Genomic DNA, 25,000 nt, shown 5'->3' on the forward strand with positions numbered 1-25,000 from the left:
CAGCCAGGATATGAAGCCAGGCCAAAGCACTCTCGAAACGCCAGGCAAGTGTGTTACCACTTTGCCATGGGGGACTACAGAGTTGTGATATGCACTTTTGTGCCCCCACATATAAGGTCGTGTATTTTCCATATTTAGAAGCAATTGCCACACATCTGACCATATGTGGAGTTCACGTAGGTCTCTCTTCTTAGAGGAAGGTGTCATAACACTACGTATACACAGGATGTAAAAAAAATATGATGAATGTTTTGAGTTTATTAACTGACTAGTTGACTGATACATCATCCCAAAGAGCCCACAGTTTTTGGGCTACAGTAATTACACAGTACAAATTAGTAACTTATATGTCTATAATATTAAAATTAATCTCTTTGGTTTATCTTCTGAAGGTTTAATTCACTAGGGAAGCTTTGGTCACAACCTAAGTGGCTAGAATACTGTACATGAAGAAACTATTTGAAATTAAATTGTCTGGAATTATTTAAAAAATGCCTTAATAATTGTGGATAAAAGCTGAATAATGCAAAAAAAGAAAAGTACACGAGGTAACCAGCTGGAAATATCTGACTACTGGTAATAATTTTCTTCATGTCAGTCTACACAGTCTACATGCATTTCAACTACATGCATTTCAACAAAATAGCAACCATACCAACAAATTTAATGCTAAGAAATAAATATGAAATTGTCTTCACAGAGTAGATTCAAGATCACTACCCACATATTAATATGTGAATGCACAAACTCTCCCTTTCTTTCTTTAATACAAGTGCACACACACACACATGCATATGCACATGCAAATATCAAGAAATACATCATGTATACTGTTGCAAATAAGGATCATCACAATAAAATAAATATAATATAACCACTTACTCAGCTACTGAGTGAATCAAACCTTTTGGCTAGAAATTAATCTCAAGGAGCTTATGTGTACACACACAAAAAAATCTACAGTATTTACAAGCATTTTCTCATTTTAACCACTGGAGTGTTGGATCTAATCTTGCTCTTAAAACAGCATGAACTCAACAGGAGTTCAATTAAAAATTACAATTGTTTGACACTACTTTTCCTTTGTTATGTTCACAATTTAACTGCAAGGTTGTCAACAAATAAGGAGATGAATGATTACAATCAGGAACTATAGGGTTGGTTCATCACAGGTCACCAAAAGTAATTATTGTTTGCTTTGGGTTGTGTGAAATCATGTTTCAAGCTTCCTACACCAAACAATATATGTAGAAGGAAAAATTATTATAATTTAATGAACTGGTTGTATCAAATTATTATTTCTTACTTCTATGTAAAGAATGACTTCACAATTACATTTGTATATGTTATTTAATGTTATTATTTGGCTTTGTTCTGCCTCTAGGGTTACTGTACTATATTTAATGAGGAATAGCAAATACAAAAATATGTTTGTTCTATTTAGGTTGAGAAATCAACAAAATATACCATATATTTTACCACACTACAATAATAGTACTGTAAACTCTAATTACAGCCAGAGCCTGAAGGACTCTCTTACAATACTCTACCATACCACATGTACAATAATTTCACTGAATGTTTTACTCTGACAGTTACACCAATGATCATTTGGTTTGTTCTAGGTTTAGAAAATCATCACACTCTTCCATGGTCTTTTTTTTTTTTTTGCTCTTAATTGCCATACTTTTTCCTTAAATATATAAATATTTTTCCTTATCTTTTTGATTTTCTTCCTGGTGTATAATTTAAGAGAGAATATTTGACACACCATGATGCTCAGCAAATTAAGTGGCCACCATGATTATCTCTTAATGCAGGCACAACTCTTCAGGAAATATGAAGCTCACTGTTAGACATACATACATAAAAATATAAGGAAAATGTCAGTAACTATACTATTTTTGTAACATAACTCTACATATACCAGCTTGGCAAAAATGAGAAATAAAACAGACATATTCATTGATAAACATATTAGAAATGAGTTTTGATTCATTAAGTGCACATATTATAATTTTAGGGGGACAGTGAGCACTTAACACAGCGATGTAACAGAGAGCAAATACTGTAAAGTACATGGTTCTAACCATTTATTAAATATTTATTTACACTTACACTAATAGTATTTAAGAAAATTACATGTGTTACATGTTTAAAGTGAGGAAGTTCTAAGTGTGGTTTTAGCACAAATTCATAACACTCCAATGGTCAAATAAGAACAACATGGCATTCAACACCACTAACTATTCACTGATGCTTCTAGATACAGTTATGCAGGATTTGACCATCTATCTCACACAGGATAGATGATTAATGCTTTAAGTCTCAAATGTGAACAGCACCAGTCACACGTGTCGCATTTCCTGACTAGCCATGTAGTCTGGCTCAAATATAAGAAAATAAGTATTTGCTTTGATAAATTATTTAGAGATTATATATGCTAAAGAAATATTTTGTATTGATCATAAAGATTTTAATGGCAATTAGTTCTCTGAGATATAAGGCTATTCAAATAATTACAGCAAATGTGTTATCAGATTATGCATCTTATTCAGAGAACACTACAAAAATTATGTGCCTGTTAGAATATTTACTAAGATGATCTTTCCTGGCAAAATATGTTCACTGAAGTGCAGATTAAACATTAGTGCTAGTTCAAAAATATGAGGAACCTGTGGCACTATTAATAGGAATTTTAATAGCAGTAATTACTAAAGATGTATTAGATGGGATCAACTTCAATATTTACACATATGACATGGAACCCTACAACACAGACGTGGTAACGCCATAGTTTGGCATTACAGGGAAGCACAGCTGCACAAAAGCAGCAGCTACAGCAGCCAAAAGTCTATGCACATGTAGCTTGATGTTGATTTTAAATAAATCGTAAGTGACAAGAACTAAATAACAAAAAATATAAAGTATTGTTTTTTCAAGGAAGTGAAGTAACATTTGATGTATTCCACACAAATAATATCTAGTAATATTAATACAGTTTAATAATCACAAATCTAAATACACAACAAATTACAATATATCAGAAAAGTGCCCTAAATATATATTATATAATTTTATGAACTCTCTCATAATTTTAAGACTAAGTAAGTTTAAAGAAATTAAATTTGACACATCACTCAGATACTTTACTAAGACATCAGAATTTTGTGCACACCCTTCAGTTCTGCTGGAATATAAGAATTACCTTAAAAATAACACTTTGCCATGGAGGGTGTGAGACGGCAACAGGTATGTAAAGCTGTGTCGGTTGTCACAAGAAATTGCCATTTCTAAACCATTCTGCACTTTTAATTATCAACTGAGTATGTTTCTTTAAAAATAATGATATTTATTATTTTAAATATTTATTTTGCAAATGAAATGAATGACCATTCTTTAATGAATTATTTCTTACTCTTATTACCTTCATAAATACCAAGACTAAACAATCACAAGGTTTTTGTCAAACAAGGTTACCTAGCTTTTAGCCTGCACTGCAAGCTTCCCATCAATTTACAGTAATTGTTTTCTAAATAAAACACATGTTCATTAAATATTGTTTGCAACACAGTAATGGAAAAAAATGTTCCCTTCCTCTCTATGTTGACTTATCACATGAGCATACAACGCAGACTCTCAATACATTTTCAGACCTTACACAAGCACTCGCACAAATATTTCAAGCATATCTTTATAACGAAGAGTTAACATAGATTTCAGTCTGATATTAAACTTAAAAATAATTAAATGAGCGAAAAAAATGAAGAATAATTATTGCTGTTTCACCTATGATAACCTTTATACAAGAGAAAGAGATCAACTACTGTAGGCCTTTCCTGAATTCTTAGCATTCAAACAAAATATACATATATCTTTAGCTAAATATTCTTATAATCTCAAGTTAGCCACAATTATATTCAACCAAATACAAAACTTGAAAAAGCAAGTACAGTACAGTATAGTTAGTGCACTGTAGTAATCTCTGCACAACACATGGCATACAGCCCATGGCTTACCTCTACAGTATCAAGACAAATTATATTGAGAATTGGTCCACATGCAGCAATCAAGTGCAGAGCAGTGTTTAAAAATTAATCACATTAAACTTATCACAAGTTAGACATTCACAATTACACACACGCAAAACTCTCATTTGGCAAAGAAAAGACTCACTGTGGCCTTTGGTTTAAAACCAACATGATGATACAATCTAGAAATTATTATCAGACTTTCTAATAGTATTCACTAGAAGTACATTTATGAAAAATCATAATAAATATACATAAGTTTTTACAGTAAAGATATTCAATATCCAATTGAAATGTTTTATCATCATGAAAGGTCAAATTTTGGGGGCATATAGTTCCTGTTAAATGATTAATGAGAGGATGTAAAGTACACAAAACTAGCATGTGTAGCACATTGTTTACCTCTCTCATCAGTGCTTGTATAAACTTTTTCTTTTATAAATTCTGTACAACCGATGCTGCATCTCCTCCCTCAATATTTTTACACTGGATGTCAATTTAATATTTTTGTAAATGCAGAGACTTTAGGACAGCATTTTATAATGGAGAACAATATATGTTTACAGTATTCTTTATAAATTTCTCCCAAATTAACTTGAGAATTTCTTTTACGTCCAAATGAATATCTTGGTCACTTCTAAATTTTCTTGTATCCCTTTATGGTTGAGTGTATCATGCAGAGACACAAGGGCAGATCAGGAGACCTTCTACCGCAGGAGGTGCAGAGTGATAAGTAGTGTGGCATGGAGTGCCAGGAGTCGCTTAATGAGGCCACCTGACACTGATGTAGAGCTAGAGCCTTCGTCTGCTAGGACAAAACATTAAAAGAATTAGAAACTAATACATACTCATGCAACAAAACTAAATTTAGTAAACTCGTGAGCCAAATAAACAGAACAAAATACAACCAACATGCATATACTATAACAAACAGGCAAGCAAATTTTGTTACATACAGATTCTGAAGTATTCATTGTGATTGTCTTGACTTTGTTCTCATAATTTTGAATACGAAGAAAAATTACTAATTTTATTTGTATAAAAAATGGCTTAATAATGCTTTCACCCAAACATACCCATAATTTATAGAGGACTAACCAAACTACCATTTAATTATTAAGATACAATGTAGCAAAGTGTCCACACTATTCATACTTAAGGGCGAGCGGCGGTGGCTGCGAATTCTGTTCACCTCCAGCAAGGTCAACGCCACGCAGCTCCACCATCTCGCCCCACGTGGTCCATGACCCGGAGTAGCACAGATGCTTAAAAGGGATTTCAGAAGTCTAGTCCCAGCTCAACATGGACACGGCCCCAACTTCTGTGGTTCACGACATCATCCTCAACGAAACTCCTACCGGGCGACCGGAACGGAATCTTGTGTTTGACGCCTGCCACCCCAAGGTAATGTTTTGTTCCTCTCAGTTTGACGCGTTCCACGCTCCCCCATCCCCTATTCATGCCGCCCCTGGTGAGCTACTGACGTGTGCCAAGCGTCTGTGTAATCTGCACTATTTTCCATGGCCTACGTGCCATTTTAACGGCCTATGCACCCTCTTTACGACCTACGCTCCATTCTCAATGGGCCCCACACCAGTCTACGACCCACATGCCATTCTCTCTAGAGTTCGAGATTAATTCTTTAGCCTACGTGATATATTCCCAAGGCATACGAGTTTCCTCTATGACTGGGCTCCGTCCCTCCTCCGACCCTGCAGACGAGGCGGCAGAGGGCGGCGTTAAACACAACTGGTCCCGGTACGGCAGTGGTGCAGGAGGAGGAGCCTTGGAGGGGCCTGCTGGCAACAGCCCGCTTGCCCCCCATTTCCAAGGACTCTAGCAGATAAGCCAATGTTACTTTTCCTACGACTGTAGTTTTAACAAGTCTGGTGTTTCCTACCATTTTGCAGTATATTTATGCTGCAATATATTCTCCTCCCATTTACTGTTGACTTGCATCCTCAAGGACACCTCATGCAGCCCCCAAGGAATGTCCCACCCCCACTCTGTGCCGACAATACTTCCTTCTCTCTAGCCCCATTAGTTCCACCACAACATGGTTATATGTGCCCCTTTAAATTTATTTACCACAAATTTATTATTTTATCTATTTATATTTCATTACTTCTCATTATTTTAATCTCCTCCCTCATTTTAAAGGCATGCAGTATTATTCACCACTCGTACGGTTCCATACTTATCCGCAGTTATGCGGTGTTCAAAAATTTTTTTTACCTGAATTCTTAGGCTTGTATGCTGGGGAGATTTATTAACTCCTTTATTTATTAAAACATATCCCCGGATTACTTATCACAATTTGGCATTCATTCAGGACCTCTTCACTTAATTTAATGCTGTTATTATTGAGGCTATTAACATTTGCAGCACTAGTGCTGGGCATTTAAGCTGCCCCTAGCTAGAAGTAGCAATATCCCTGTCTTTTCCCCCCATCCCAGTGCCATTTCTTTGTACGCCCACCATTTCCCTACAGTTAATCCCTAGTTTTCTCTATGTCCTACATGGGTTACAATTTTGGATGCCCTATACTTACCCTTAAGTTACCTGCAGTGTTAACATGTCCTACCACCACGGTGATTAGAAAATAATGCTTTGTTTTCGTTTGATAGGGCAGGGACACCCACGCCCTGCGTGACGAAGAAGACCGCGAGGCCTACGACTACGCGTGGCCGACGACAGGGCAGCACACGGACTCAGCCGCCCAGGACGAGGACAAAGCCAGCCCACTACGCCTCGCTGACTACAAAGGGTACGTCCGATGACTTTGACTCCAATGCGGATCCCTTGGTGACTACCCAAACTAGGGCTCTGGGCAGAGACGCGAGACTAGGTGACAGCACTACGACTACAGTTCTACCTCATCAAGCGACGATCAACGGGTGAGCATGTTTCCCCCACCCTCCACCCAACCCATCCTCCGAATTAACAATAGATTTAATACTAAGTGTAATAAGTACACTTTCTTACTGTCATAAACAGTGCATAATTGCACTTATTGGGCTGTTACATTGACCCAACCCCCTCCCCCGATTTAATTCTCCTCGTTTTCTGTTATGACACTCAGAATTTTAGGATGAAGTTTTCAATTTCAATTTGCAATACACAAGTTTTAAATATCAGGAATTTCTTTTTCAGGTTTATTAAACAATATAGATTTTATACAAAATTTTAAAATTTCCTGAGTTACTTTACAATTTATTGATATATTTTAGTTTTGTTTTATTAGTTTTATAAAACTAATATCAATATAGCTATAGGTTAAGTACTAATTGTAATTAAGAAGCAATAAAATTATTATCTTCAAAAACTAAGACGATTAGGTGAGGTTGTGGTTTTCTATTCAGTTTTTCAGGTAAACTCAAATATTCACAATATATCTGACAGTACAATTTAATACTAAGTGAAAATAAGTACAATTCCTAACTGCTATGAATAGTACATAATTGCACTTATTTGTCTCCTTACATTTACCACCCCATTTTTCGAGGACGGGCTGCTCCACCTCCTAGCCCTGGCCCCCCATGGGCATGACAGACCAGGACATTCCCTTCCTGGGGACGCACGTCCCACTATCTCAAGAAGATATGGGCCAACAACTACATAGACCTACGGGATCTGCTGGCCTACGATCAAGACGCTGAACCCACCAAGCTTCGCCCCCCAGGTGAAAAACAGTTGAAACGGGGCCTGGCGGTTCTTTGTGTATGCATTCTTATGAATAAAAGTTATTATTATATTACTATATATAGTTACTTGCCATTGTAATACTCTGCATATATATATATATATATGTTGTCCTTAATTGATATCATATTCTACTACATAATTGTTATTCTTCTGATTCTAATGATATTGTATTTAGATGCAATAAGTATCTAGTATCATAATCATCACTATTACCAAATTTCACACCTTCAATGCTTGGAAGGCATCAGCCTGAAAGAAACAAAAGAGCAATACTGTATAGGAAACGAAGAAGATATACAGCACAGTATGCAAACTGTATACCCAAAGTTATTTCCATCCTTTCGCCATATCTTTGACCCTTCAAAAAGGTCAGATATAGTACAAACAAGAAGCAATGGTCTCAAGCTGTGAACAAACCATAATGCAGGATAGAAAGCAGGAAATGCTTTTTCACCTATATAAACATTACATGGAATCACATTGTAAACACATGGAATCACTTACCCGCCAAATCTGCAAATGTCAAAACACTGCTAAGTTTTAAAATCAATCAGGACAAATGGAAGGGGGGGGGGGACTTTTGACAAGTCGCTGGTTTCCTGTCCTCGTCATGACCACTAGAGAAAGAGCGGCCCTCGGGTAAATTCTCTCCATCTCTCTTTTGTCCTCCCTAACATTCCCTCTCCCCAAATCTCACCTTTCCCAATTTCTCATCTCCATTTTTCTCACCCCCCCCCCCTCTCCACCTTTCTTCCCTCCAGTCTTTCCCAGCATCCCTCTCTACTTTTTTTCCCCTCTTAACCCAACCTTAATGAATCCACTTTCACCATTTTCAAGCAAACCATGAAAATATTGTGGAAACAAGCATCAAAGGTCTACAGAAAACACATGCCCAACTTTATTTCAGATTTGATGAAAATTGTAGAGGGCTTGTAATAAATGCCAAAATTTCTTAAAGCATTGCACTTGGGTCAACCCTGACTGGCCTTCAAAATTTACATACCGCCCCATGTGTGAAAGTTGTGGGAGGCTACAAGCGTCTGGCTTCCTACTTCACACACACACAAAAACAGACACCCTATTTTAGATATAGATTTTAAATTGTGTCAAATTATTTTAGATGCCTATTTTATAACATATTAATGAGAATGTTTTCTGTAATACTTCTGATTAGCATCAATTGTAAAGCCTTCCTGTAATGACTAACCAGTAGATGTCACAAGGCTTCCTTCCTCTGGCCGTTCCCGAACCTCCTTCACTTGAGCAGTAGGATCTTGCTGGCTGTGCTCATCTGAACTGTGATATAATGTTGCTATGGTTGCCGTGCACTGTCAAGGAAACAAACACCATGTTAGAAAACATATTGAATAATACAAATACAAATATTTATTCAGGTAAAGTACATACATACAAGGTGAAATACAAAAGTTGATGGATTCATAGATAGAGCTAGTACATACAATGCCTAAAGCCACTATTACGCAAAGCGTTTCGGGCAGGAAAAACACTAAGACTAAAACTTAATGCTAACTTAGATTAAAGTATAAATTGTGTTGTGAAAAAATCAGAAAAAAATAAAAAAAGAGGGGAAAACATGGCAGAAAAAAGCAAAAATACAATTTGGTCAACAAACAACATTGTTAAAAATCGTAGACATGGGTTGACATTTTCAATAAATTATCTACCTTGATTGTTCACTAATCCAGGGGCTTTCCTTGGGGATCAATTCATGGACAATCTTCCATAAGTATTTTAGTCATTAACTAACACCCTATAGTACAGTACTTTCATGAATGTATGAATGAAAACTACTTGAAATGATTCAATTATCATTTTTTTTAAGTGCCTCTTCTCTTCTAGTGTTAGTGTAGGTGCCACATGTTTGCTTGTACACCCACATATGCGGTACTGTCGTTACCTTGATGGCTTCCTATAACAACCTCATGCTTTCACTTTATTTAGCTTATTAACAGGACAAGCTAAAGCATTTTACTATTTTTTTTCTTTCTTCCTTCTTAGGGTTGTACTCCATCATAAATGCTTAATATATCTAAACAAATCTTAAATATGTTATATCTATGTTCCATCCTCTCAGCCTACTATCCCAGTCGATGTTAGCAAAGAACTCCCGAACTCCTGATAACTTCCTCACTGCACACGTAAAATAATTGACAAAACCTTTATCACATTATTCTGCAGTTTTCTGGTTGCTGGAATGTTGTCTTAACTAAACATTTATGCTATACCATTCTACAACCTTTTAGTAACATTATTGAACATTGTGGTAAGGTTTAAGGTTTCCTTTCATCCCTCATTTTTTCTCCTTGTTGTACCACAATACATATTACATATCTAGCACCAAGTGGTCACTTTTACCTATCAGTGTTAGATATTGTTAATCACGCCTTTGATACTGTTAATCCCTGGCCTTTGATACTGTTAATCACGATTACCTCTTATGTAAACTCCATCATTATGGAATCCGAGGCCATGCACTGGACTACAGTATATCCAATCCTATCTTAGTGAAAGACACCAATGTGTAGCCATCAATAATATAACCTCTCCCATTCTACCAATAACCGTTGGAGTGCCACAGGGCAGCATCTTGGGACCTCTTCTATTTCTTATATACATCAATGATCTGCCTAATGTCTCTAACATTCTGAAAACTATTTTGTTTGCTGAAGATACTACCCTCATCTACTCCAACCCCAACCCACATACACTAAATGATGTTAATAATGAACTAAAAAAAGTCCACTTATGGATGTCAACCAACAAACACTAAACATAGAAAAGACCTACTACATCCTATTTGGAAGCAAATCTACAAATGCAATTCAGCTTCAGATAGACAATGCAAACATTAGCAGTAAAAATGATGGAAAGTTTTTTGGCCTATTCCTAGACAAGAGACTCAACTTCAGTACCCACATACAACACATAACTAAGAAAGTCTCTAAAACAGTTGGTATACTCTCCAAAATCAGATATTATGTACCTAACTCTGCTCTCATATCTCTATATTATGCACTAATCTATCCCTATCTCAACTATGGTATCTGTGCATGGGGTTCAACCACTGCAAACCACCTCAAGTCCATCATCACCCAGCAAAAATCTGCTATCAGAATAATATCAAATTCTGCTTTCAGACAACACACAGCCCCCTTGTTTAACTCCCTAAACATGCTAAACATAATCTCACTCCATAAATTCTCTTGTTTCAACTACATTTACAAAACCCTGTTCTTAAATGCAAATCCTGCTCTGAAACTCTCCCTGGACAGATGTAATAGGACCCATTATCACCACACCAGAAATAAATATCTCTTTGATATCCCCAGAGTTAAACTTAATCTGTGTAAACACTATGCAAATAAAGGGACCCAGTCTATGGAACTCACTCCCTACTGAATTGAAAAGCTGTCCAACTTTTACATTATTCAAAATCAATACTAAAAAGTACCTAATTTCATCTTCATAGTTTTTCACTTTTTGCCTTAAAATTGCACTGTATCTATTGCTACCCAATCTCCCAACCTTTATGTTCCCAATTTGAACATCTTTACCATTGTGATCATTGCTGTCTTCTTATATGTGCTGCCAATCTGCTGTATGGTGTTTATAAATCTTGTTTATCTGTATCTTTTGCTACCCAGTCTCCCAATCTTTATGTACCCAATCTGAACATCTTTACCATTGTGATCATTGCTGTCTTATATGTGCTGTCAATCTGCTGTATGGTGTCTATTAATCTTGTTTAAATTATTAATCAAGCTGTCAATGTAATCAATCAGAGCTTTAATATAACTATGTGCTTTAATATACTTACTAAGCTCTCTCATCTCATTTTTCTCTTGCAATGTATCTATAACATTTATCAATTCTGATAGAAATTACCTACTTAAAATTATCTGCTAGATTAAGGACCTGCCCGAAACGCTGGGCGTACTAGTGGCTTTACAAGAGTGTAAATACTGTACTATCCAATGTATTCTCACAAACCCAATGTACCTTCTTGTATATATATAAATAAAATAAAATAAAATAAAATAAAATATCACTGATAGGATATAGCTGGTATCCTTTCAGGTCCGATGATTCTTTCGTTTTGGTAGGCGTCAAGCCAAATAACGCTGGCAACTCATCGTCTCTAATACACATGAAGTTGGTAATGTGTTAATGCAGGAATGGTTCATTATTTTAAGTTATGCCCAAAATGCTTCAAGTATTAGTGACCTTATTAAATATTCATACTACTGTACGTAATAATTATTAAATCCCAGTATAATATTCTTATGTATATTTCTGAATAAGGTACAGTATTATTATTATTGTCTCAATTATATTGTTTACCCTTATTCTATTCTCACCCGAAACTTCTCCAATAAAGTGGATGGATTTTAACATTACAGTCTCCTAGTATCCATAGCTTTTTGTGCTCTAGTTTTAATCATTTCCATGGGTCCTTCTCTTTTACTTTTAAATTTTACACTTTCCACTTACAGCTTCCCTCCATATGTTTTTAGTTTGATAAATAATGCCTGTATGATGTCCTTAATCAAAATTTCCACCCATCTACCTTTCCTGGTTTGCATATCTCTCCCATATATATAGTTTCTTCTCATTCATTCTTTCCATTTTCATCCATTTTCTCTTCTCATTCCCAATAGTTTCTTCTCATCCACTGGCACATCCTTTGCAAATGATATCCCATCCTCTTTAACTAATGTTAATGACTACCTTACAGGAAACTATCCAGTGTTTCTAACTCCCGCTAATTCCTCTGATTTTAACGAGATAATCCTCTCTCTTAAAACAAAGTCAAGTGCCCTTTCTGAGATACCAACCAACTCTAATTTACAAAAAGCCTCCAGATGTCTAGCTCCAGCCACTGCATTACTCTACAACAAATCACTTGAACTCCAAACCTTTCTGGATGTTTTAAAAAAGCAAGAGTAACCCCAGTCCATAAACATAGACTGGGGGTTACCCAGTCCATCTCACTGATGTCAACAATTTCAGACCTATATCAATTCTGCCAATCTTGTCAAAAATATTTGAAAGCTAATTTACAAGCAGCTTTACTCTTATCTACCAAAACACAAACAGGAGTCTTGGGTCAGCCTTGATAGGGAGCAGACGTGTAGGGTAAGCGGTCTGCGTATACCGAGGGAACAATAGGGTCAAGGGAGCGGGTGTACTGTGCAGTGAGAATCGGGACAGTGTAAATCGAACAGTGGCATTGTAATGCAACACATTGATCACATCTCGTGGTGAATTATCTTAGTGAATTTAGAGAAGATAGCTGGTGAAGATCGATTCCTTGAGGCAGCATCAGTCGCTCCTGCCGGGACCCACGTGGAGACCTGAAGACCACCACAGGATTACTGATGACACGCCGTGTATTCACCTAGAGTGCTTGCAGGGCGCTAGCTGGTAAGTGTCTCTCATAAGTCTCCAACAGTGTGCAAGGTTTATATAATATCATATCATATAGACACTTAATGCATTCTATTCCATAATACAATCATAAGTGGTAGGTAACAAGGACAGCAACTGTGAGCTCACTAGGAACCAGATAAGCCACTAATCCCCCACTGTAATCTGAGGAAAACATCTCACCCACCTCCTCTTACCCCCCATCTCACTCTCCCAAAATACTCCCCCCCCCCCCCCACTCCTACTCTCCCCTACCACTAACTACACATACATTAACCCCCCCTTTCTCACTTCCTCTGTAGCAAGTTCTTCGGTTCAGTAGAACCGAAGTTCTACTGAACCCTGGTTTGTGCCTAGGAGAGGCTGCAGGATCCAGTAAGTTCAGTAGAACTTCGGTTTCAACTCCTTTTGACTATGTCGTAGCTCAGTCAATTAAGGCGGCGTCTGGGATGCTCTCGAATGCAGGTTCGAATCCTCGTCACGGCCCTTGTGGATTTGTTCATTTGATATTAAGTCACTGCACATCCTCTCAAGTGTACTATATATTTAAAACGCTTTATTGTAATGCCAATCCTGACCATAAATGCTTCCTAGAAGATTGTAACAGAACCCATGGGCACCACATCAGAAATAAATTCCTATTTGATATTCCAAGAGCACAACTTAACCAAACTAGAAATGCTCTGCAAATCAAGGGACCTAGAATATGGAATGACATTCCCAATCATGTCAAAGGCTGTACCTCTCTCAACCAGTTTAAAAGAAAACTAAGTACTACCTAATAAACTCCGTGTAATCTATCTTACTGCCCATGTCTTTCTATTTTCAAACAATACTGTTTGCTGACCAACTTGTATAACTGCTGATTTCCACCATTTTTTTTTTTTACCTTTGTCAACACTATTATTTCCAAGGTTGGTGATGTTTATTACTTGTTTTAGTTACAGTGCTTTCTCTATATTTACCCGAGAACCACTCACTCTCTAGTGGCCTTGTTGGGGTGACTTATCAAAGGTCACCCCCTATTATTTCTGAGGATTTTTTCTTTCTGGATTTTATACTGAAGTAATTTCTGGGCAATTTGCAGCTTCAGTGGGTAAGCAGTTCCATGGGTTTATAACCCTATGTTATGGGCAAAAAGCATCAACTGTTTTCTATCCCATACTGTGGCTTGTTGAGCGTAAAGGTATTCCTCCCTGTTATGTGTGACATTTGAACTTTCAAGGAAGTGGTCAGGATGCATCACACACACTCCGAGGATCTCATGGCGAGTAATTTCTCATTGAAGGTTGTAGTTAGATCCCCTTTTATATATAGTATCACACCACCTGCTCTTGTTGTTCTGTCCTTTCTGAAATTGGATGGTATCCTGGACGATGGAATTCTTCTTCAATTATTTTGTCTCGTCCTCATTGATCTTAATGATGTCGGGTTCTCAACCTCAGTGTCTGCACACAACCTTACCTTGAGGTTACCTTGAGGTGCTTCCGGGGCTTAGTGTCCCCGCGGCCCGGTCGTCGACCAGGCCTCCTGGTTGCTGGACTGATCAACCAGGCTGTTGGACGCGGCTGCTCGCAGCCTGACGTATGAGTCACAGCCTCGTTTATCAGGTATCCTTTGGAGGTGCTTATCCAGTTCTCTCTTGAACACTGTGAGGGGATTGCCAGTTATGCCCCTTGTGTGTAGCAGAAGCGTGTTGAACAGTCTTCTAACAATTGCGTAGAAACAATGTAAACCCTTGATAGTGTTCCTAAGGGGGCTGGGAGATTACATTCTACACACTACTTTTTTTTAACACAATTTATACTTTAATCTCATTTACTATTAAGTTTTAGTCGAAGTGTCTTCCCCCCCCCCCCCCCCCACACCTTGCCCAAAACACTATGCATATTAGTGGCTTTAGGTATTGTATGTACTAGCTCTATCTATAAATCCAACATCATGTTTATAACTCTTCATCAATGTTTGTACTTTTACCTGAATAAAAATTTGAAATTTTTGAATTTGAACTATTATTCCATACGTTATCCCTTTGGATTAATGCCTACTTGTCGTTAGAGATGTATAGGGTTAGTTCTGTCCTACTGATTTTATAACACTGTTGGTGTGTTCATACAATACACTCATATTTATACATTGGATAGCTAAAATTTAATAAAGCTAAAATTATATGAGTAGGTGAAGGAGAAAGAAATTCAGAGATAACAAAATCTCACAAACTTTTTGGTTCGACATTGGTAAATAACATAACATTGGTAAACAGCATAACATCTCTTACCTTCAGTTTAAGTTCACCATGGATAAAGTCAGACTGAGATAACTTGAAGTCCAGACCAAGCCTTGATACAGCAAGTCCATCACTAAGCTTTTCCAGTTCATATTCATGTACAAATTCTTTTGGGGCCTGAAAAAGTGAGAAAGCATACTGGAGCCTACAACTTCATACTGTTACACTGTAGCTGTTATTTATATATAAGAATTCTTGAATTAATGACATTATTTTTTAATAATTAAATTTTTTTAACAGAACAATTAAAAGTAAGAGTGATACAGGCTTGTTAATTTCTTACATTTGTTGCCTTTCTTTAGAAATACTACAGTAATGGGTTATGGCAGTAACATACTAATATCGCATTTGAAACAACATATACAAATACTGTAGCTAGCAATGAAGATTACACACACTTTTACAATACACTTTTCTGTGGGGAAGCCCCATCGGCTCCCTGGAACTATCGAACTGATATTACCTAATATTAATATGGGGCTTCAGTCATGTGCAGTTGTCATGCCTAACGGGAACCACTAGCCAGAACATGGTCCCTCAGAGAGGCACAGGGAGCAATGACCTATGAAACTCATGTATGAAAGTATGCATGTCTGCCATTGACCGAGGTTGAGCACTCAGAAAGGTAGGCACTCTAAAACAGACCCCTCTTGGTAAAACAAATTTGCAACCTGAGATCGAACAGAGGCTAAAAACTTCCACGAGGGGGAGAACCCAGGCCTACCGAGCAGGCAGCCAGACCATCAGTTTGTCAATTGTGGTGGTTCCTGCTGTCCATTGGTGCGGTGACCAGGAATTGGTACTAAAGGCTGCATGTGCTTAGGGCTCCTTTCACTAAGTGCCCTGTGAGTACACCCCTTGGACATCAGGGTTCTTTTCCCTGGGGGTCTTCGGGCTTCCCACTCCCGTAGAAGTAGCGGTTGCTCGACTTCTGCTTCACCCTTGGGGTCAGCTTTGGTCTCGGTGCTTTTGTTTGGCCCTGGGTAGGGGATGGTTGTTACTGATTGGGGCACACTGGGCTGCCCAGCTTGCATAATCACAGTGGCCGTGCCTCTTTCTGGTCCCCTGGATTGTGGTGCTTCCTCGGGGTTCTCTTTCCTACTTTTAGTTTTCTTTAATGCCTATTGGGAGGCTGCCGGAGTTCCTATTAGGTGATACTTAGGTTCAGTAGGGCAGTTCTCCTTTGGGTCTCTGAGGTTGCTCACCTCACAGGAGCCAGTTTTCCTGGATAATATACGGGGTTTCAACTGACTTTGACAGCACCAGTGCTTAGTCTTCCCATAGGGATACCTCCCCCTTCGGGCCATGGAAACTCCCATCGGGCTTGGTTGACCGATGGACGTGTCCTCCGAGTTCCATCTCGCCTTGCGCGAGTTTGAAGGTTGTTTGTTGTCCCTGTTTCAGGGTGATGATCACTGGTTCCGACTCCATCATTTGCTTGTTGGGTCGACGACACCTTCGACCCGGAGTCTTGCGAATCTTGTTCTCCACTAGTACTCCAATTTACCCATTCTGCTTTAGCTGGGGTTAGGGATCAAGCAGCATGTGTGTTGCATGCTAGGTTTAGGTTGCAGTGATGTGCTAGGTTAGTTGCCCACTTGAATGCCCTGGGGCTGCCCCCATTTTTTAGGGACCCGGACATGGGGGGCGTTGGTCGCTTCGACCTTGGCTCAGTCCGCACCTCTTTGTCCTCCCCTTGTTGGTGTGCATCACCCCTCTCCTTCCCTGATGCCGGCTCCCAAACGTCTGAGGGGTTTTGGAGTCGGGGCAGAGTGTAGCTGGGGATGAGACTTGGGTGGCTTCGGGGGTTGCCCCATTCGATGTGGAGACTTAGGCATTCGAGCCTATTCCTCCCACCAAGGCTTCTGGGACTTTCCAACGGGACCCTTTCTTTGCTATCTTTCCCTTGGACTCTGCCTTTTCTTTAAAGGTGGAGGGCATTGAGCATGGCTCTGTCCAGGATCCTGGTTTGGAGGATTCCAAGGTTTGGGGAAAAAGCGGTCTGAGGTGCTTGGGCCCCTTTCGATCCTGCCTGGGCTTTGGTACCTTCGGAGCAGGGTCTGCTGTTGCAAGGTTTGGGGTTTTCGTATTTCCCCCCTTACCTGTACGAATTTGATATGGGGGTAGGCTGTCTCCTGGGTTAGTTTCTGGGTTCCCTTGGGCTCCATGACTTTGTCCTTCCAAAGGTTTTCTACCTCTCGTATTTTCCCTGCGGAGGATCGGGAGCCCTCGGTTCCTACCTCCTGCGAGACCCGAATTTTGCTTCTGTGATGGACATGGTCTCTATTGAGTTTGGGGCTTCTTCCCTGTATTGGGTGCATCACGATGTTCTGGTGTCTTCCTGGCTTGCAGACTGACCTTTCTTTTCATTGGAGGGGGGGGGGGGGGGAGGCGTTATCTTGAGATGATGATTTAATTGATCATCAAATTGCCTGGCATATGTTCTGTCGTACCTGCACGCTTGAGTGGCAAGAGCTCACTATGGTGTTGCAGGTGTACCTAGGGGGCGCATTTGAGCTCCTTAATGTGTGCTTGTTCTTCCCCGTGCTTCCCCGTGAGTTTGGTGTGATGCAGTTCCACGTCCAGGTCCCTTCCCTTTCGGCTGCTTTGGTCGAGTAGGATCATCGTGTTCACGGGCATTTGGCCTCAGTCCTCTGCTCCTTTTCCTTCTTGAGCTGTCCTCGGAGTGGCTTGTGGAGGATGTGGAGGTATTGAGTGCCGGGACATTGTCTGAGGTGTTGACTTTGGGGGTAGGGCGTCGACGGCGTTGCTCAAACTGTATGTGCCTATCCTCCAGGAGGCAGTGTCTCTGTTTTATGCCTCTCGCCTTGCATGTCAGCAGGCTGTCCTCGCTCTCTGTGGATTCTGCTTGGGCCCTGGCTCTTCTGTTTTCGTTTTTATTTTGTCCGCAATTGTTTGCAGACTCGGTTGTCGTTCAGTTTTTGCAGGCAACTTCTGCTAGTTGCCGCCCTCTTTCGGATATGTTAGTTGTCCAGGGTGCACACTCGTGCTTCCCGGAAGGGTCGTGCCAGGGTTCTGGTATCTGATGGTCGAGGTGAAACTTTGGTGCCAGTTTTTTACGCCTGTTCCGGAACCAGCTTCATCTGGTCAGTGCAGTGCTCGCTCTGCACTCAGTTTGGGTTCTCAGAAGGGCAGAAGGTTCTCCCTGCCAGCCCTTTCACAGGTCGCTGAGGGGGAAGAGAGGCTGGCTCTGTTTGCTCACGCTTGGTCCCACGATTCATGGGCGTTTCGGGTCGTGTGTTCCAACCGGCATTGGCATTGGGTGGCTCCTCCCCCTGCGAGTGGTTCAGGGCTGGTGGGCCAGCCTTCCTTCTGTCGCTGGTGAACGACAGTGCTCACCAGGCCGGCCAGGGGCGGTGGGCTCCATCCTTCTGTCAGACTCACAGTACGGTGCAGGAGTTTGCGACAGTGTAACCTGCACCGAGTTGGATTCGGTTTGCCGAGGCTCTACAATACGGCTCCATTCAGACTGCGCTCTGGTGGTTCATTGCCTGAACCGTGGGGGAGTCTCTGAGGTACATGGCTCTTTGGGGCTGGTCGCTTCGGGTGACTCTTCTGCTGAGTTTTTGGGGTTTAACTCTCTGTGCAGTTCATATCCGGGGCGTGACCAACGTCCTGGCAGACGACCTGTCACAGTTCCTTCCCCTGTCCACTCCACAGAATGGACACCGACTCATTCAGTTGGTTCTGCCGGACGTTCGGGCCTCCGGAGGTCAACCTTTTTATGCTGGTGTGGTCGAGGCATCTCCTTGTCTATGTAGCGCCCTTCCCCAACTGTGAGGCCGTCATGGTAAATGCTTTTCAGCAGCTCGAGTCCTTTCAGATGAAGGTTCTCATTCTGGCCCCATGATAGCCGGCCCAGACTTGGCTTCAAGCCCTGCATGCTCGGTGTCCGAACCCGGGGTGTTTTCCGAGGCTCTGCCTCTTTCAGCAGATTGGGCCGGTGCTTTGCATCTGGAGTTTCTGATGTGGGTGTATCATCATCTGTATGGTGACCAGGTGGCTTCTTGAATGGTGTCCCATCTGTGTCTTCTTCTTGGCAGTAGTAGGAAGTCTGTTGGCGATCTTTTTGCCACTTCCTTTCCTTGCTTAGGTTGTCTTCGGTTTTGGATCGTCTTGTGTTCCTTTTTCTTTCTTGGCTATTTCAGGACAGGCATCTTATGCCAAATACTGTTGCCTTGTATCGTGTGATGCTGGCGGAGCTGCTCCAGCGAATGAATGTCACTTCTGCTCCATTTCGCAAGCTTTCCTGTGCCTTTTTTTCACCTTAGGCCTGCTCTTGCACTGCCTGAGCCATCCTGGTCTTTGGACCAGGTGCTCTCTTTTCTTTCTCTTCTCAATTTGAGGTGGCCCCTTCAGGCCAAGACTGTTTCTAGAAGGCTTTGTTCTTGTTGGCTTTGGCTTCTAGGGCTCGGGTCGGGGAGCTTCATGCCCTCCTCCGGCGGAGAGGCTTTTGCTCTTTTGGTCCGGATAGACGTTTTGTTTGTTTGCAGCCAGCTCTTTCTTTTCTAGTGAAGAACGATATGGTGAGCTTCTGGAGGGGTTCACAGGTTATTGATGCTTTGTTGGTCAGACCAAAGGTGTATCATCTTTTGTGTCCGGTTGCAGCTTTACGCCGTTACCTGCATGTCATGGCTTCTGTGTAAGGGGATGTGTTGCGGGTTGACCCGGTATCTGTTGTTCCCAGTTCCAGGGGCTAAGGTCTCTCAGGTCGTCCGCAGGGTTATCAAGTCTAGCCAGCCTGCGGTCTACCCTCATGCCAATGATGTTCGTAAGTTCTCAGATGTGACTGCTGTGTTTGGTAATATGTCTTGGGCTGACATTCGGGTGTGGGGGTTTTGGAGATCGAACAGGGGGCCTGGCTGCCAGTTTTCTTGTTAACGTGCCGGGCCCTCAGCAATCTAGTGTCACCTTGGGTCGGCGGTTGCAGCCAATTGTCTCGTCTTCGTTACGAGTCGTGCGGTGCAGCTGCCTCCTGGATAAGTCCCTATTTTCCTGCTCTTTGGGTAGTTAGCTCCAGGGAGCCGATGGGGCTCCCCCACAGAAAATGCCATTTTCTGGTTAGAGCCCTGGAGACTCCCTGGAACCCTCCCTCTTCCCGGTCGGCGGTTTTTGTTTTCGTTTTCAGACTCTAAACTGATGGTCTGGCTGCTGGCTCGGTGAGCCTGGACCCCCCCCCCCCCCTCTCCCCCTCCTGGGGGGGGGGGGCAGGGGTGGCACCAATGAGTGGCATGCGGTGTGATGACGTGTTGCTTGTTAGCTTTTCTTCTTTGGGGGAGTTTCTAGCCTCTGTTTGGTCTCAAGTTGCAATTTTTCTACCAGAAGGGGTCTGTTTTGGAGCGTCTACCTTTTTGGGTGCTCAACTCCGGTCGATGGCAGACACGCTTACTTTCATGAGAGTTTCATAGACCATTGTTCCTTGCACCTCTCTGAGGGACCATGTTCTGGCTAGTAGTCCGTGGTAGGCACGACAACTCTATATGACTGTAGCCCCATATTAATATTAGCTAATATCAGTCCAATAGCTCCAGGGAGCCGACGGAGCTCTACCCAGAAAATGGCAGTTTCATTACATTCAACACTGGTTTTTAAGCATGCAATACTGTATTTAAATAATACAGCACAAAATACCAATAATGCTGTACACACATTTTGTTGTGTTTTTCATGTGTGTTCATACACATATACATAAACATATCTGTAGATATCCCACCAGCCACCCTCTGGAAATAGTACTCCAGAACTTGTGCTAACAGCGGGAGAGTGCACGATCAAATTCAAGTAGGAGAGAAACTTGCTCCCATTTGCAACCACAATGTCCCGAGATGGAAAACAACTCTAGAAACCCAAAGTACGATCCAGATAATATTATGATTACTATGAATAATTTGAGAATGAGTGAGAAACTGCAAATTATTACACAGAGGAAAGTAATTGATCAAAGGACTGAAGTATCATGGGATAACTTCACAAATATTACTAAAGTTGTGCAAGAGGCCATGAAATATAGTCACCCAGGAAATCAAATTAGCCACATGAAACTTAAAAAGAAAACGAACAAAACAACAAAGATCAAGTATTTTTATACATACAAGAAGCAAAATCATTACGAAGTTCACAGTGGGAACCTTAAAGATTAAACAAACCAAATTTTAATTAAAAAATAAAAACTGTCAACATTTTGAATTATTTTATTACTCTACTTTGTCTAGTGTTCACGCTAGAAACACTTGACAACAGTTAAATGCCTACAGAGAATTTTGAAATGGGATAAAAGAATGAGTTAAGAGATATTACAATCATATGAAAAATAATCAGGAAGAACACTGGTAAGTTAAAGGAGTATAAAGCAGTAGCAGAAGTGACGGAAATTTAATCCCAAATGGTAAAATATTACATTGCCGAAGAATTGTGTTTGACACTGAAACTGCTATAATTGTGTTACACAATACAGACCCATACAACCAGCATTACAGAGCCAGGAGATGATGCTAAATCCCTCACAAGAAGTTTGACAGGTAAATACAATAAAAGATTATCTACTACATTACTACGAAAAACTTACCAATAGTTTAGTATATATTTTTTGTAATTGACAATAAGTCAAGAAAAAGGGCACAAATATCAGTATTTACACAAGACATTTTCTGAGAGAATGAAGAGGGATGAAGTATAAAATGTGTCTGGGATGTAAGCCTGTAACTTTTACCAGACAGGTATTGAGAGGAGTAATTTGTTAAAATGTTACAATTAGGTTCATTTATTTCATAGAAATCTGCTCAAAATCCAAAAAAACTTTAAAAATGTTATTTTTTGTGCATGCTCAAAGAATAAATAACTTCTTTCCAGAAAAAATTAATGGCTTACATTAATTCCTAATTCTGCTACTTGTGTTAAATATTTCTGCCATCTACTTCATCTATCATCATGGTACTACCATTTTTGTTATTCCAACTTGAATGTGTCTAAACTCAAGTTAAGTCTTCAACTGACCTGCTTGTCATTGATGAACCAAACCAGGGAAGCCTCAGGGATGGAGGGCGCTGCTGTACAGTTAAGTTTGACAGTATCTCCTACACCATAGTGGCCAGTAACGTCACCCTCAATATTGGGCTGCTCTTCCGGTATCACTAACAACAAAAATAAAGCACACTGTATGTGATATATTTCAAGAGTCATCAAACAAATATGGTATAATTTTTGTTTGTTATGGTGTGTGTAGTATATACTGTACTGTATATTGATATTCGTAAACTCGTACCGTTATTGTCCATCATACAGATGAATGGATGCTATATCTTAACTGTCTAGAATACAATGAATTAGGAACAGTATTTTAATTGTTTTACTTTACAAAATCAAAGTTGCCAGATATCTTTGTTATTTAAAATCACAATAACAAGATATCTTTACTATTCAAGACTAAAGTTGATCAAAAATGCTGACAATCAAAGAGGGAGTAAACAATAACTGTCATTATCGATGACCTATTTAATAAATTATCTTGCTGTCCAAGACTTAGTCAGGACAACATTCTTATCTGGGCCATGTTAAACATTGCTTATATGACTCTGTTAATTGAATATCTGTACTGCTTAGTTTGGTTTACAACAGTGTGGACAATAAAGGCATTGAACCATCTAAATATTTTTGATGACTCTTGAACAGCATGTGAAAAGGGAAAACAGTTTAATTTGTACAATCTTAAATGTAAAATTAAACTCTTAATGCGCAACTTGCATTTGTTAAAGCAAATCTTGTAGATGAATAATATGCGATTCACATGAAATTGTATTAACTAGACAATACATCTTCACGAACTTTTCTGCAATAAACAATATTGCATTTTTGGAGTAACTTACTACAATACCCAAGTGTTTGAGGGAAGGTGAAGAAAAGACCCAATACATGTGAGTGTATTATTAGACCACATTTTGGGATGAAACCTGCATCCTTTATTAAGGTGCTGTAACCAATGTATTGTATCTTTCAAACACCAGCTTACATTAAATCTATATTTTTTTATATTATGTGCTTAAGACAACTTAAGACAAGGGACACGTAATATAGGGAGGAGAGGAGTTACCACACGAGTACATTAAGGGAACAACTACCATGCTGGCTAGTGTGGCCCAGTCTGCCTTCTCACACGCCACAGGCAATGGTCATAAAACTCAAATGACCTTATTTGTTGAATATAAGTATCATAGGAATAAACAAATCAAATATTGTGTTTGCTACCAATTAAATTAATAAGTTTGAAATAAATTTGAAGCAGCACAAAATCATTAGTGCAGTAATGGACTTGTGTACTCGTTATGTCGATACAAATATTTTGTTGTAAATTTGGTAAGAATGATATATGATATTAATTGCAATCTAAATTTATTGTAACACTTCATATAATTCCTGTTGTCAGGGGCAGGAAGCCTTTATTTAGGCTTACCGAAAACCCCCTAACGAGTGGCTCCTAAAAGGTGTGGAGAGAGAGAGGAATGACAAGTTTGGCGGGAGATTCAAGAATAATAAAAAGAAAAAGTATCCACGCATCGCTTCACAAGCATTAGCTATTGTTTTACAGTTTTCCACAACATTGTTGTAAACCAGGATTTTCAGCTATGACAAATATCAGAGCCCAGAAAAGAGAAGGCTTCGTTGTGTTGACGAGATAAAAATCAGTTTGTCTCAACTTAGACTTAACATAAATAAGATTACCCGACAAGAAAGCTTACACCTCTCATCGTGCTTGTATACTTAAGGTATATAAACACAAACACAATATTTATGTAAGAGCCCCGTCTATAAGTATATTTCAGGAACACATCATGTTGTTATGCAGCCGCATAGTTGTATACTCTCCAGATGTCCCATGGTCATCTTATATGGTAGTTGTCTTCCGTATCATGAGTCGACCATTAAAAGGAGTTTTGTTTTAATGGATTTCTTATCAATCATAAATTTGGTGTGCGAGGAGCAAATTTTTATTCCAAAAGTGCAACCCAGAGAAGAGAACGTGAAATCCACTGCCCGAGATCATCTAATAAGTTCCCAGGATGCACCCCCACAACAATTGCCTGACTATAAAACTGATATATGAATAGAGGCATTAGGTGAAAAAAAAACATGACCAGCCGTTTCTGTCCCACTCGGGTATCGAACCCAAGATCCTAGATTGTGAGTTGAGAACTAGACCACTGTACTACAAGATCCATTAATGATCTTGTGCACTGTATATCATTAAGAATTGATCCACAAATCTATTCAGGTGCAATGTATACTTATTGCTACCTATCCTCAGGTCAGGATGTACATTAAAGCACTAAGTGCTCTTAGAATATTTTTGTATTATTAATATAATGCTAAAATAAGGTCTGTGGTATACTCATTTTCTCTAATAAGCCCCAGACCCATCATTTTATTTAATGTAAAATTATTGTGGATACTCAAGCAATTCAGAATTTTGTGTCTGAAGATGCAATACACTGGTTCAACCAACAATAGATCTGAA

The 25,000-nt window shown here is 39.7% G+C and overlaps 1 protein-coding gene and 1 long non-coding RNA gene across 8 annotated transcripts in view; one reads left to right on the forward strand and one right to left on the reverse strand.

Moving 5' to 3' along the window:
* Nucleotides 1–243: 243 nt before the first annotated feature.
* The window catches only part of LOC123774604 (cell adhesion molecule 2), a 353,903-nt gene continuing 329,146 nt past the window's right edge, over nucleotides 244–25,000 (reverse strand). For 6 of the 7 annotated variants that reach the window (XM_045769049.2, XM_045769047.2, XM_045769048.2 and 3 more), the window contains 4 exons: nucleotides 22,486–22,622; nucleotides 15,463–15,588; nucleotides 8,944–9,064; nucleotides 244–4,839 (listed from right to left, as the gene is read on the reverse strand). In XM_045769049.2, coding sequence (XP_045625005.1) covers nucleotides 4,739–4,839; nucleotides 8,944–9,064; nucleotides 15,463–15,588; nucleotides 22,486–22,622 — 485 coding nt within the window. In that variant the 3' untranslated portion in view covers nucleotides 244–4,738. The remainder of the gene's footprint in view (nucleotides 4,840–8,943; nucleotides 9,065–15,462; nucleotides 15,589–22,485; nucleotides 22,623–25,000) is intronic. The other variant, XM_045769052.2, reaches the window with a different exon arrangement.
* On the forward strand, nucleotides 4,831–7,788 carry LOC138351891 (uncharacterized). The gene is made up of 2 exons (XR_011222653.1): nucleotides 4,831–5,435; nucleotides 6,659–7,788. It is a non-coding gene; the product is annotated as an uncharacterized lncRNA (long non-coding RNA).

This window comes from Procambarus clarkii, chromosome 51, assembly GCF_040958095.1.
Source record: "Procambarus clarkii isolate CNS0578487 chromosome 51, FALCON_Pclarkii_2.0, whole genome shotgun sequence".
NCBI lineage: Eukaryota > Metazoa > Arthropoda > Malacostraca > Decapoda > Cambaridae > Procambarus > Procambarus clarkii.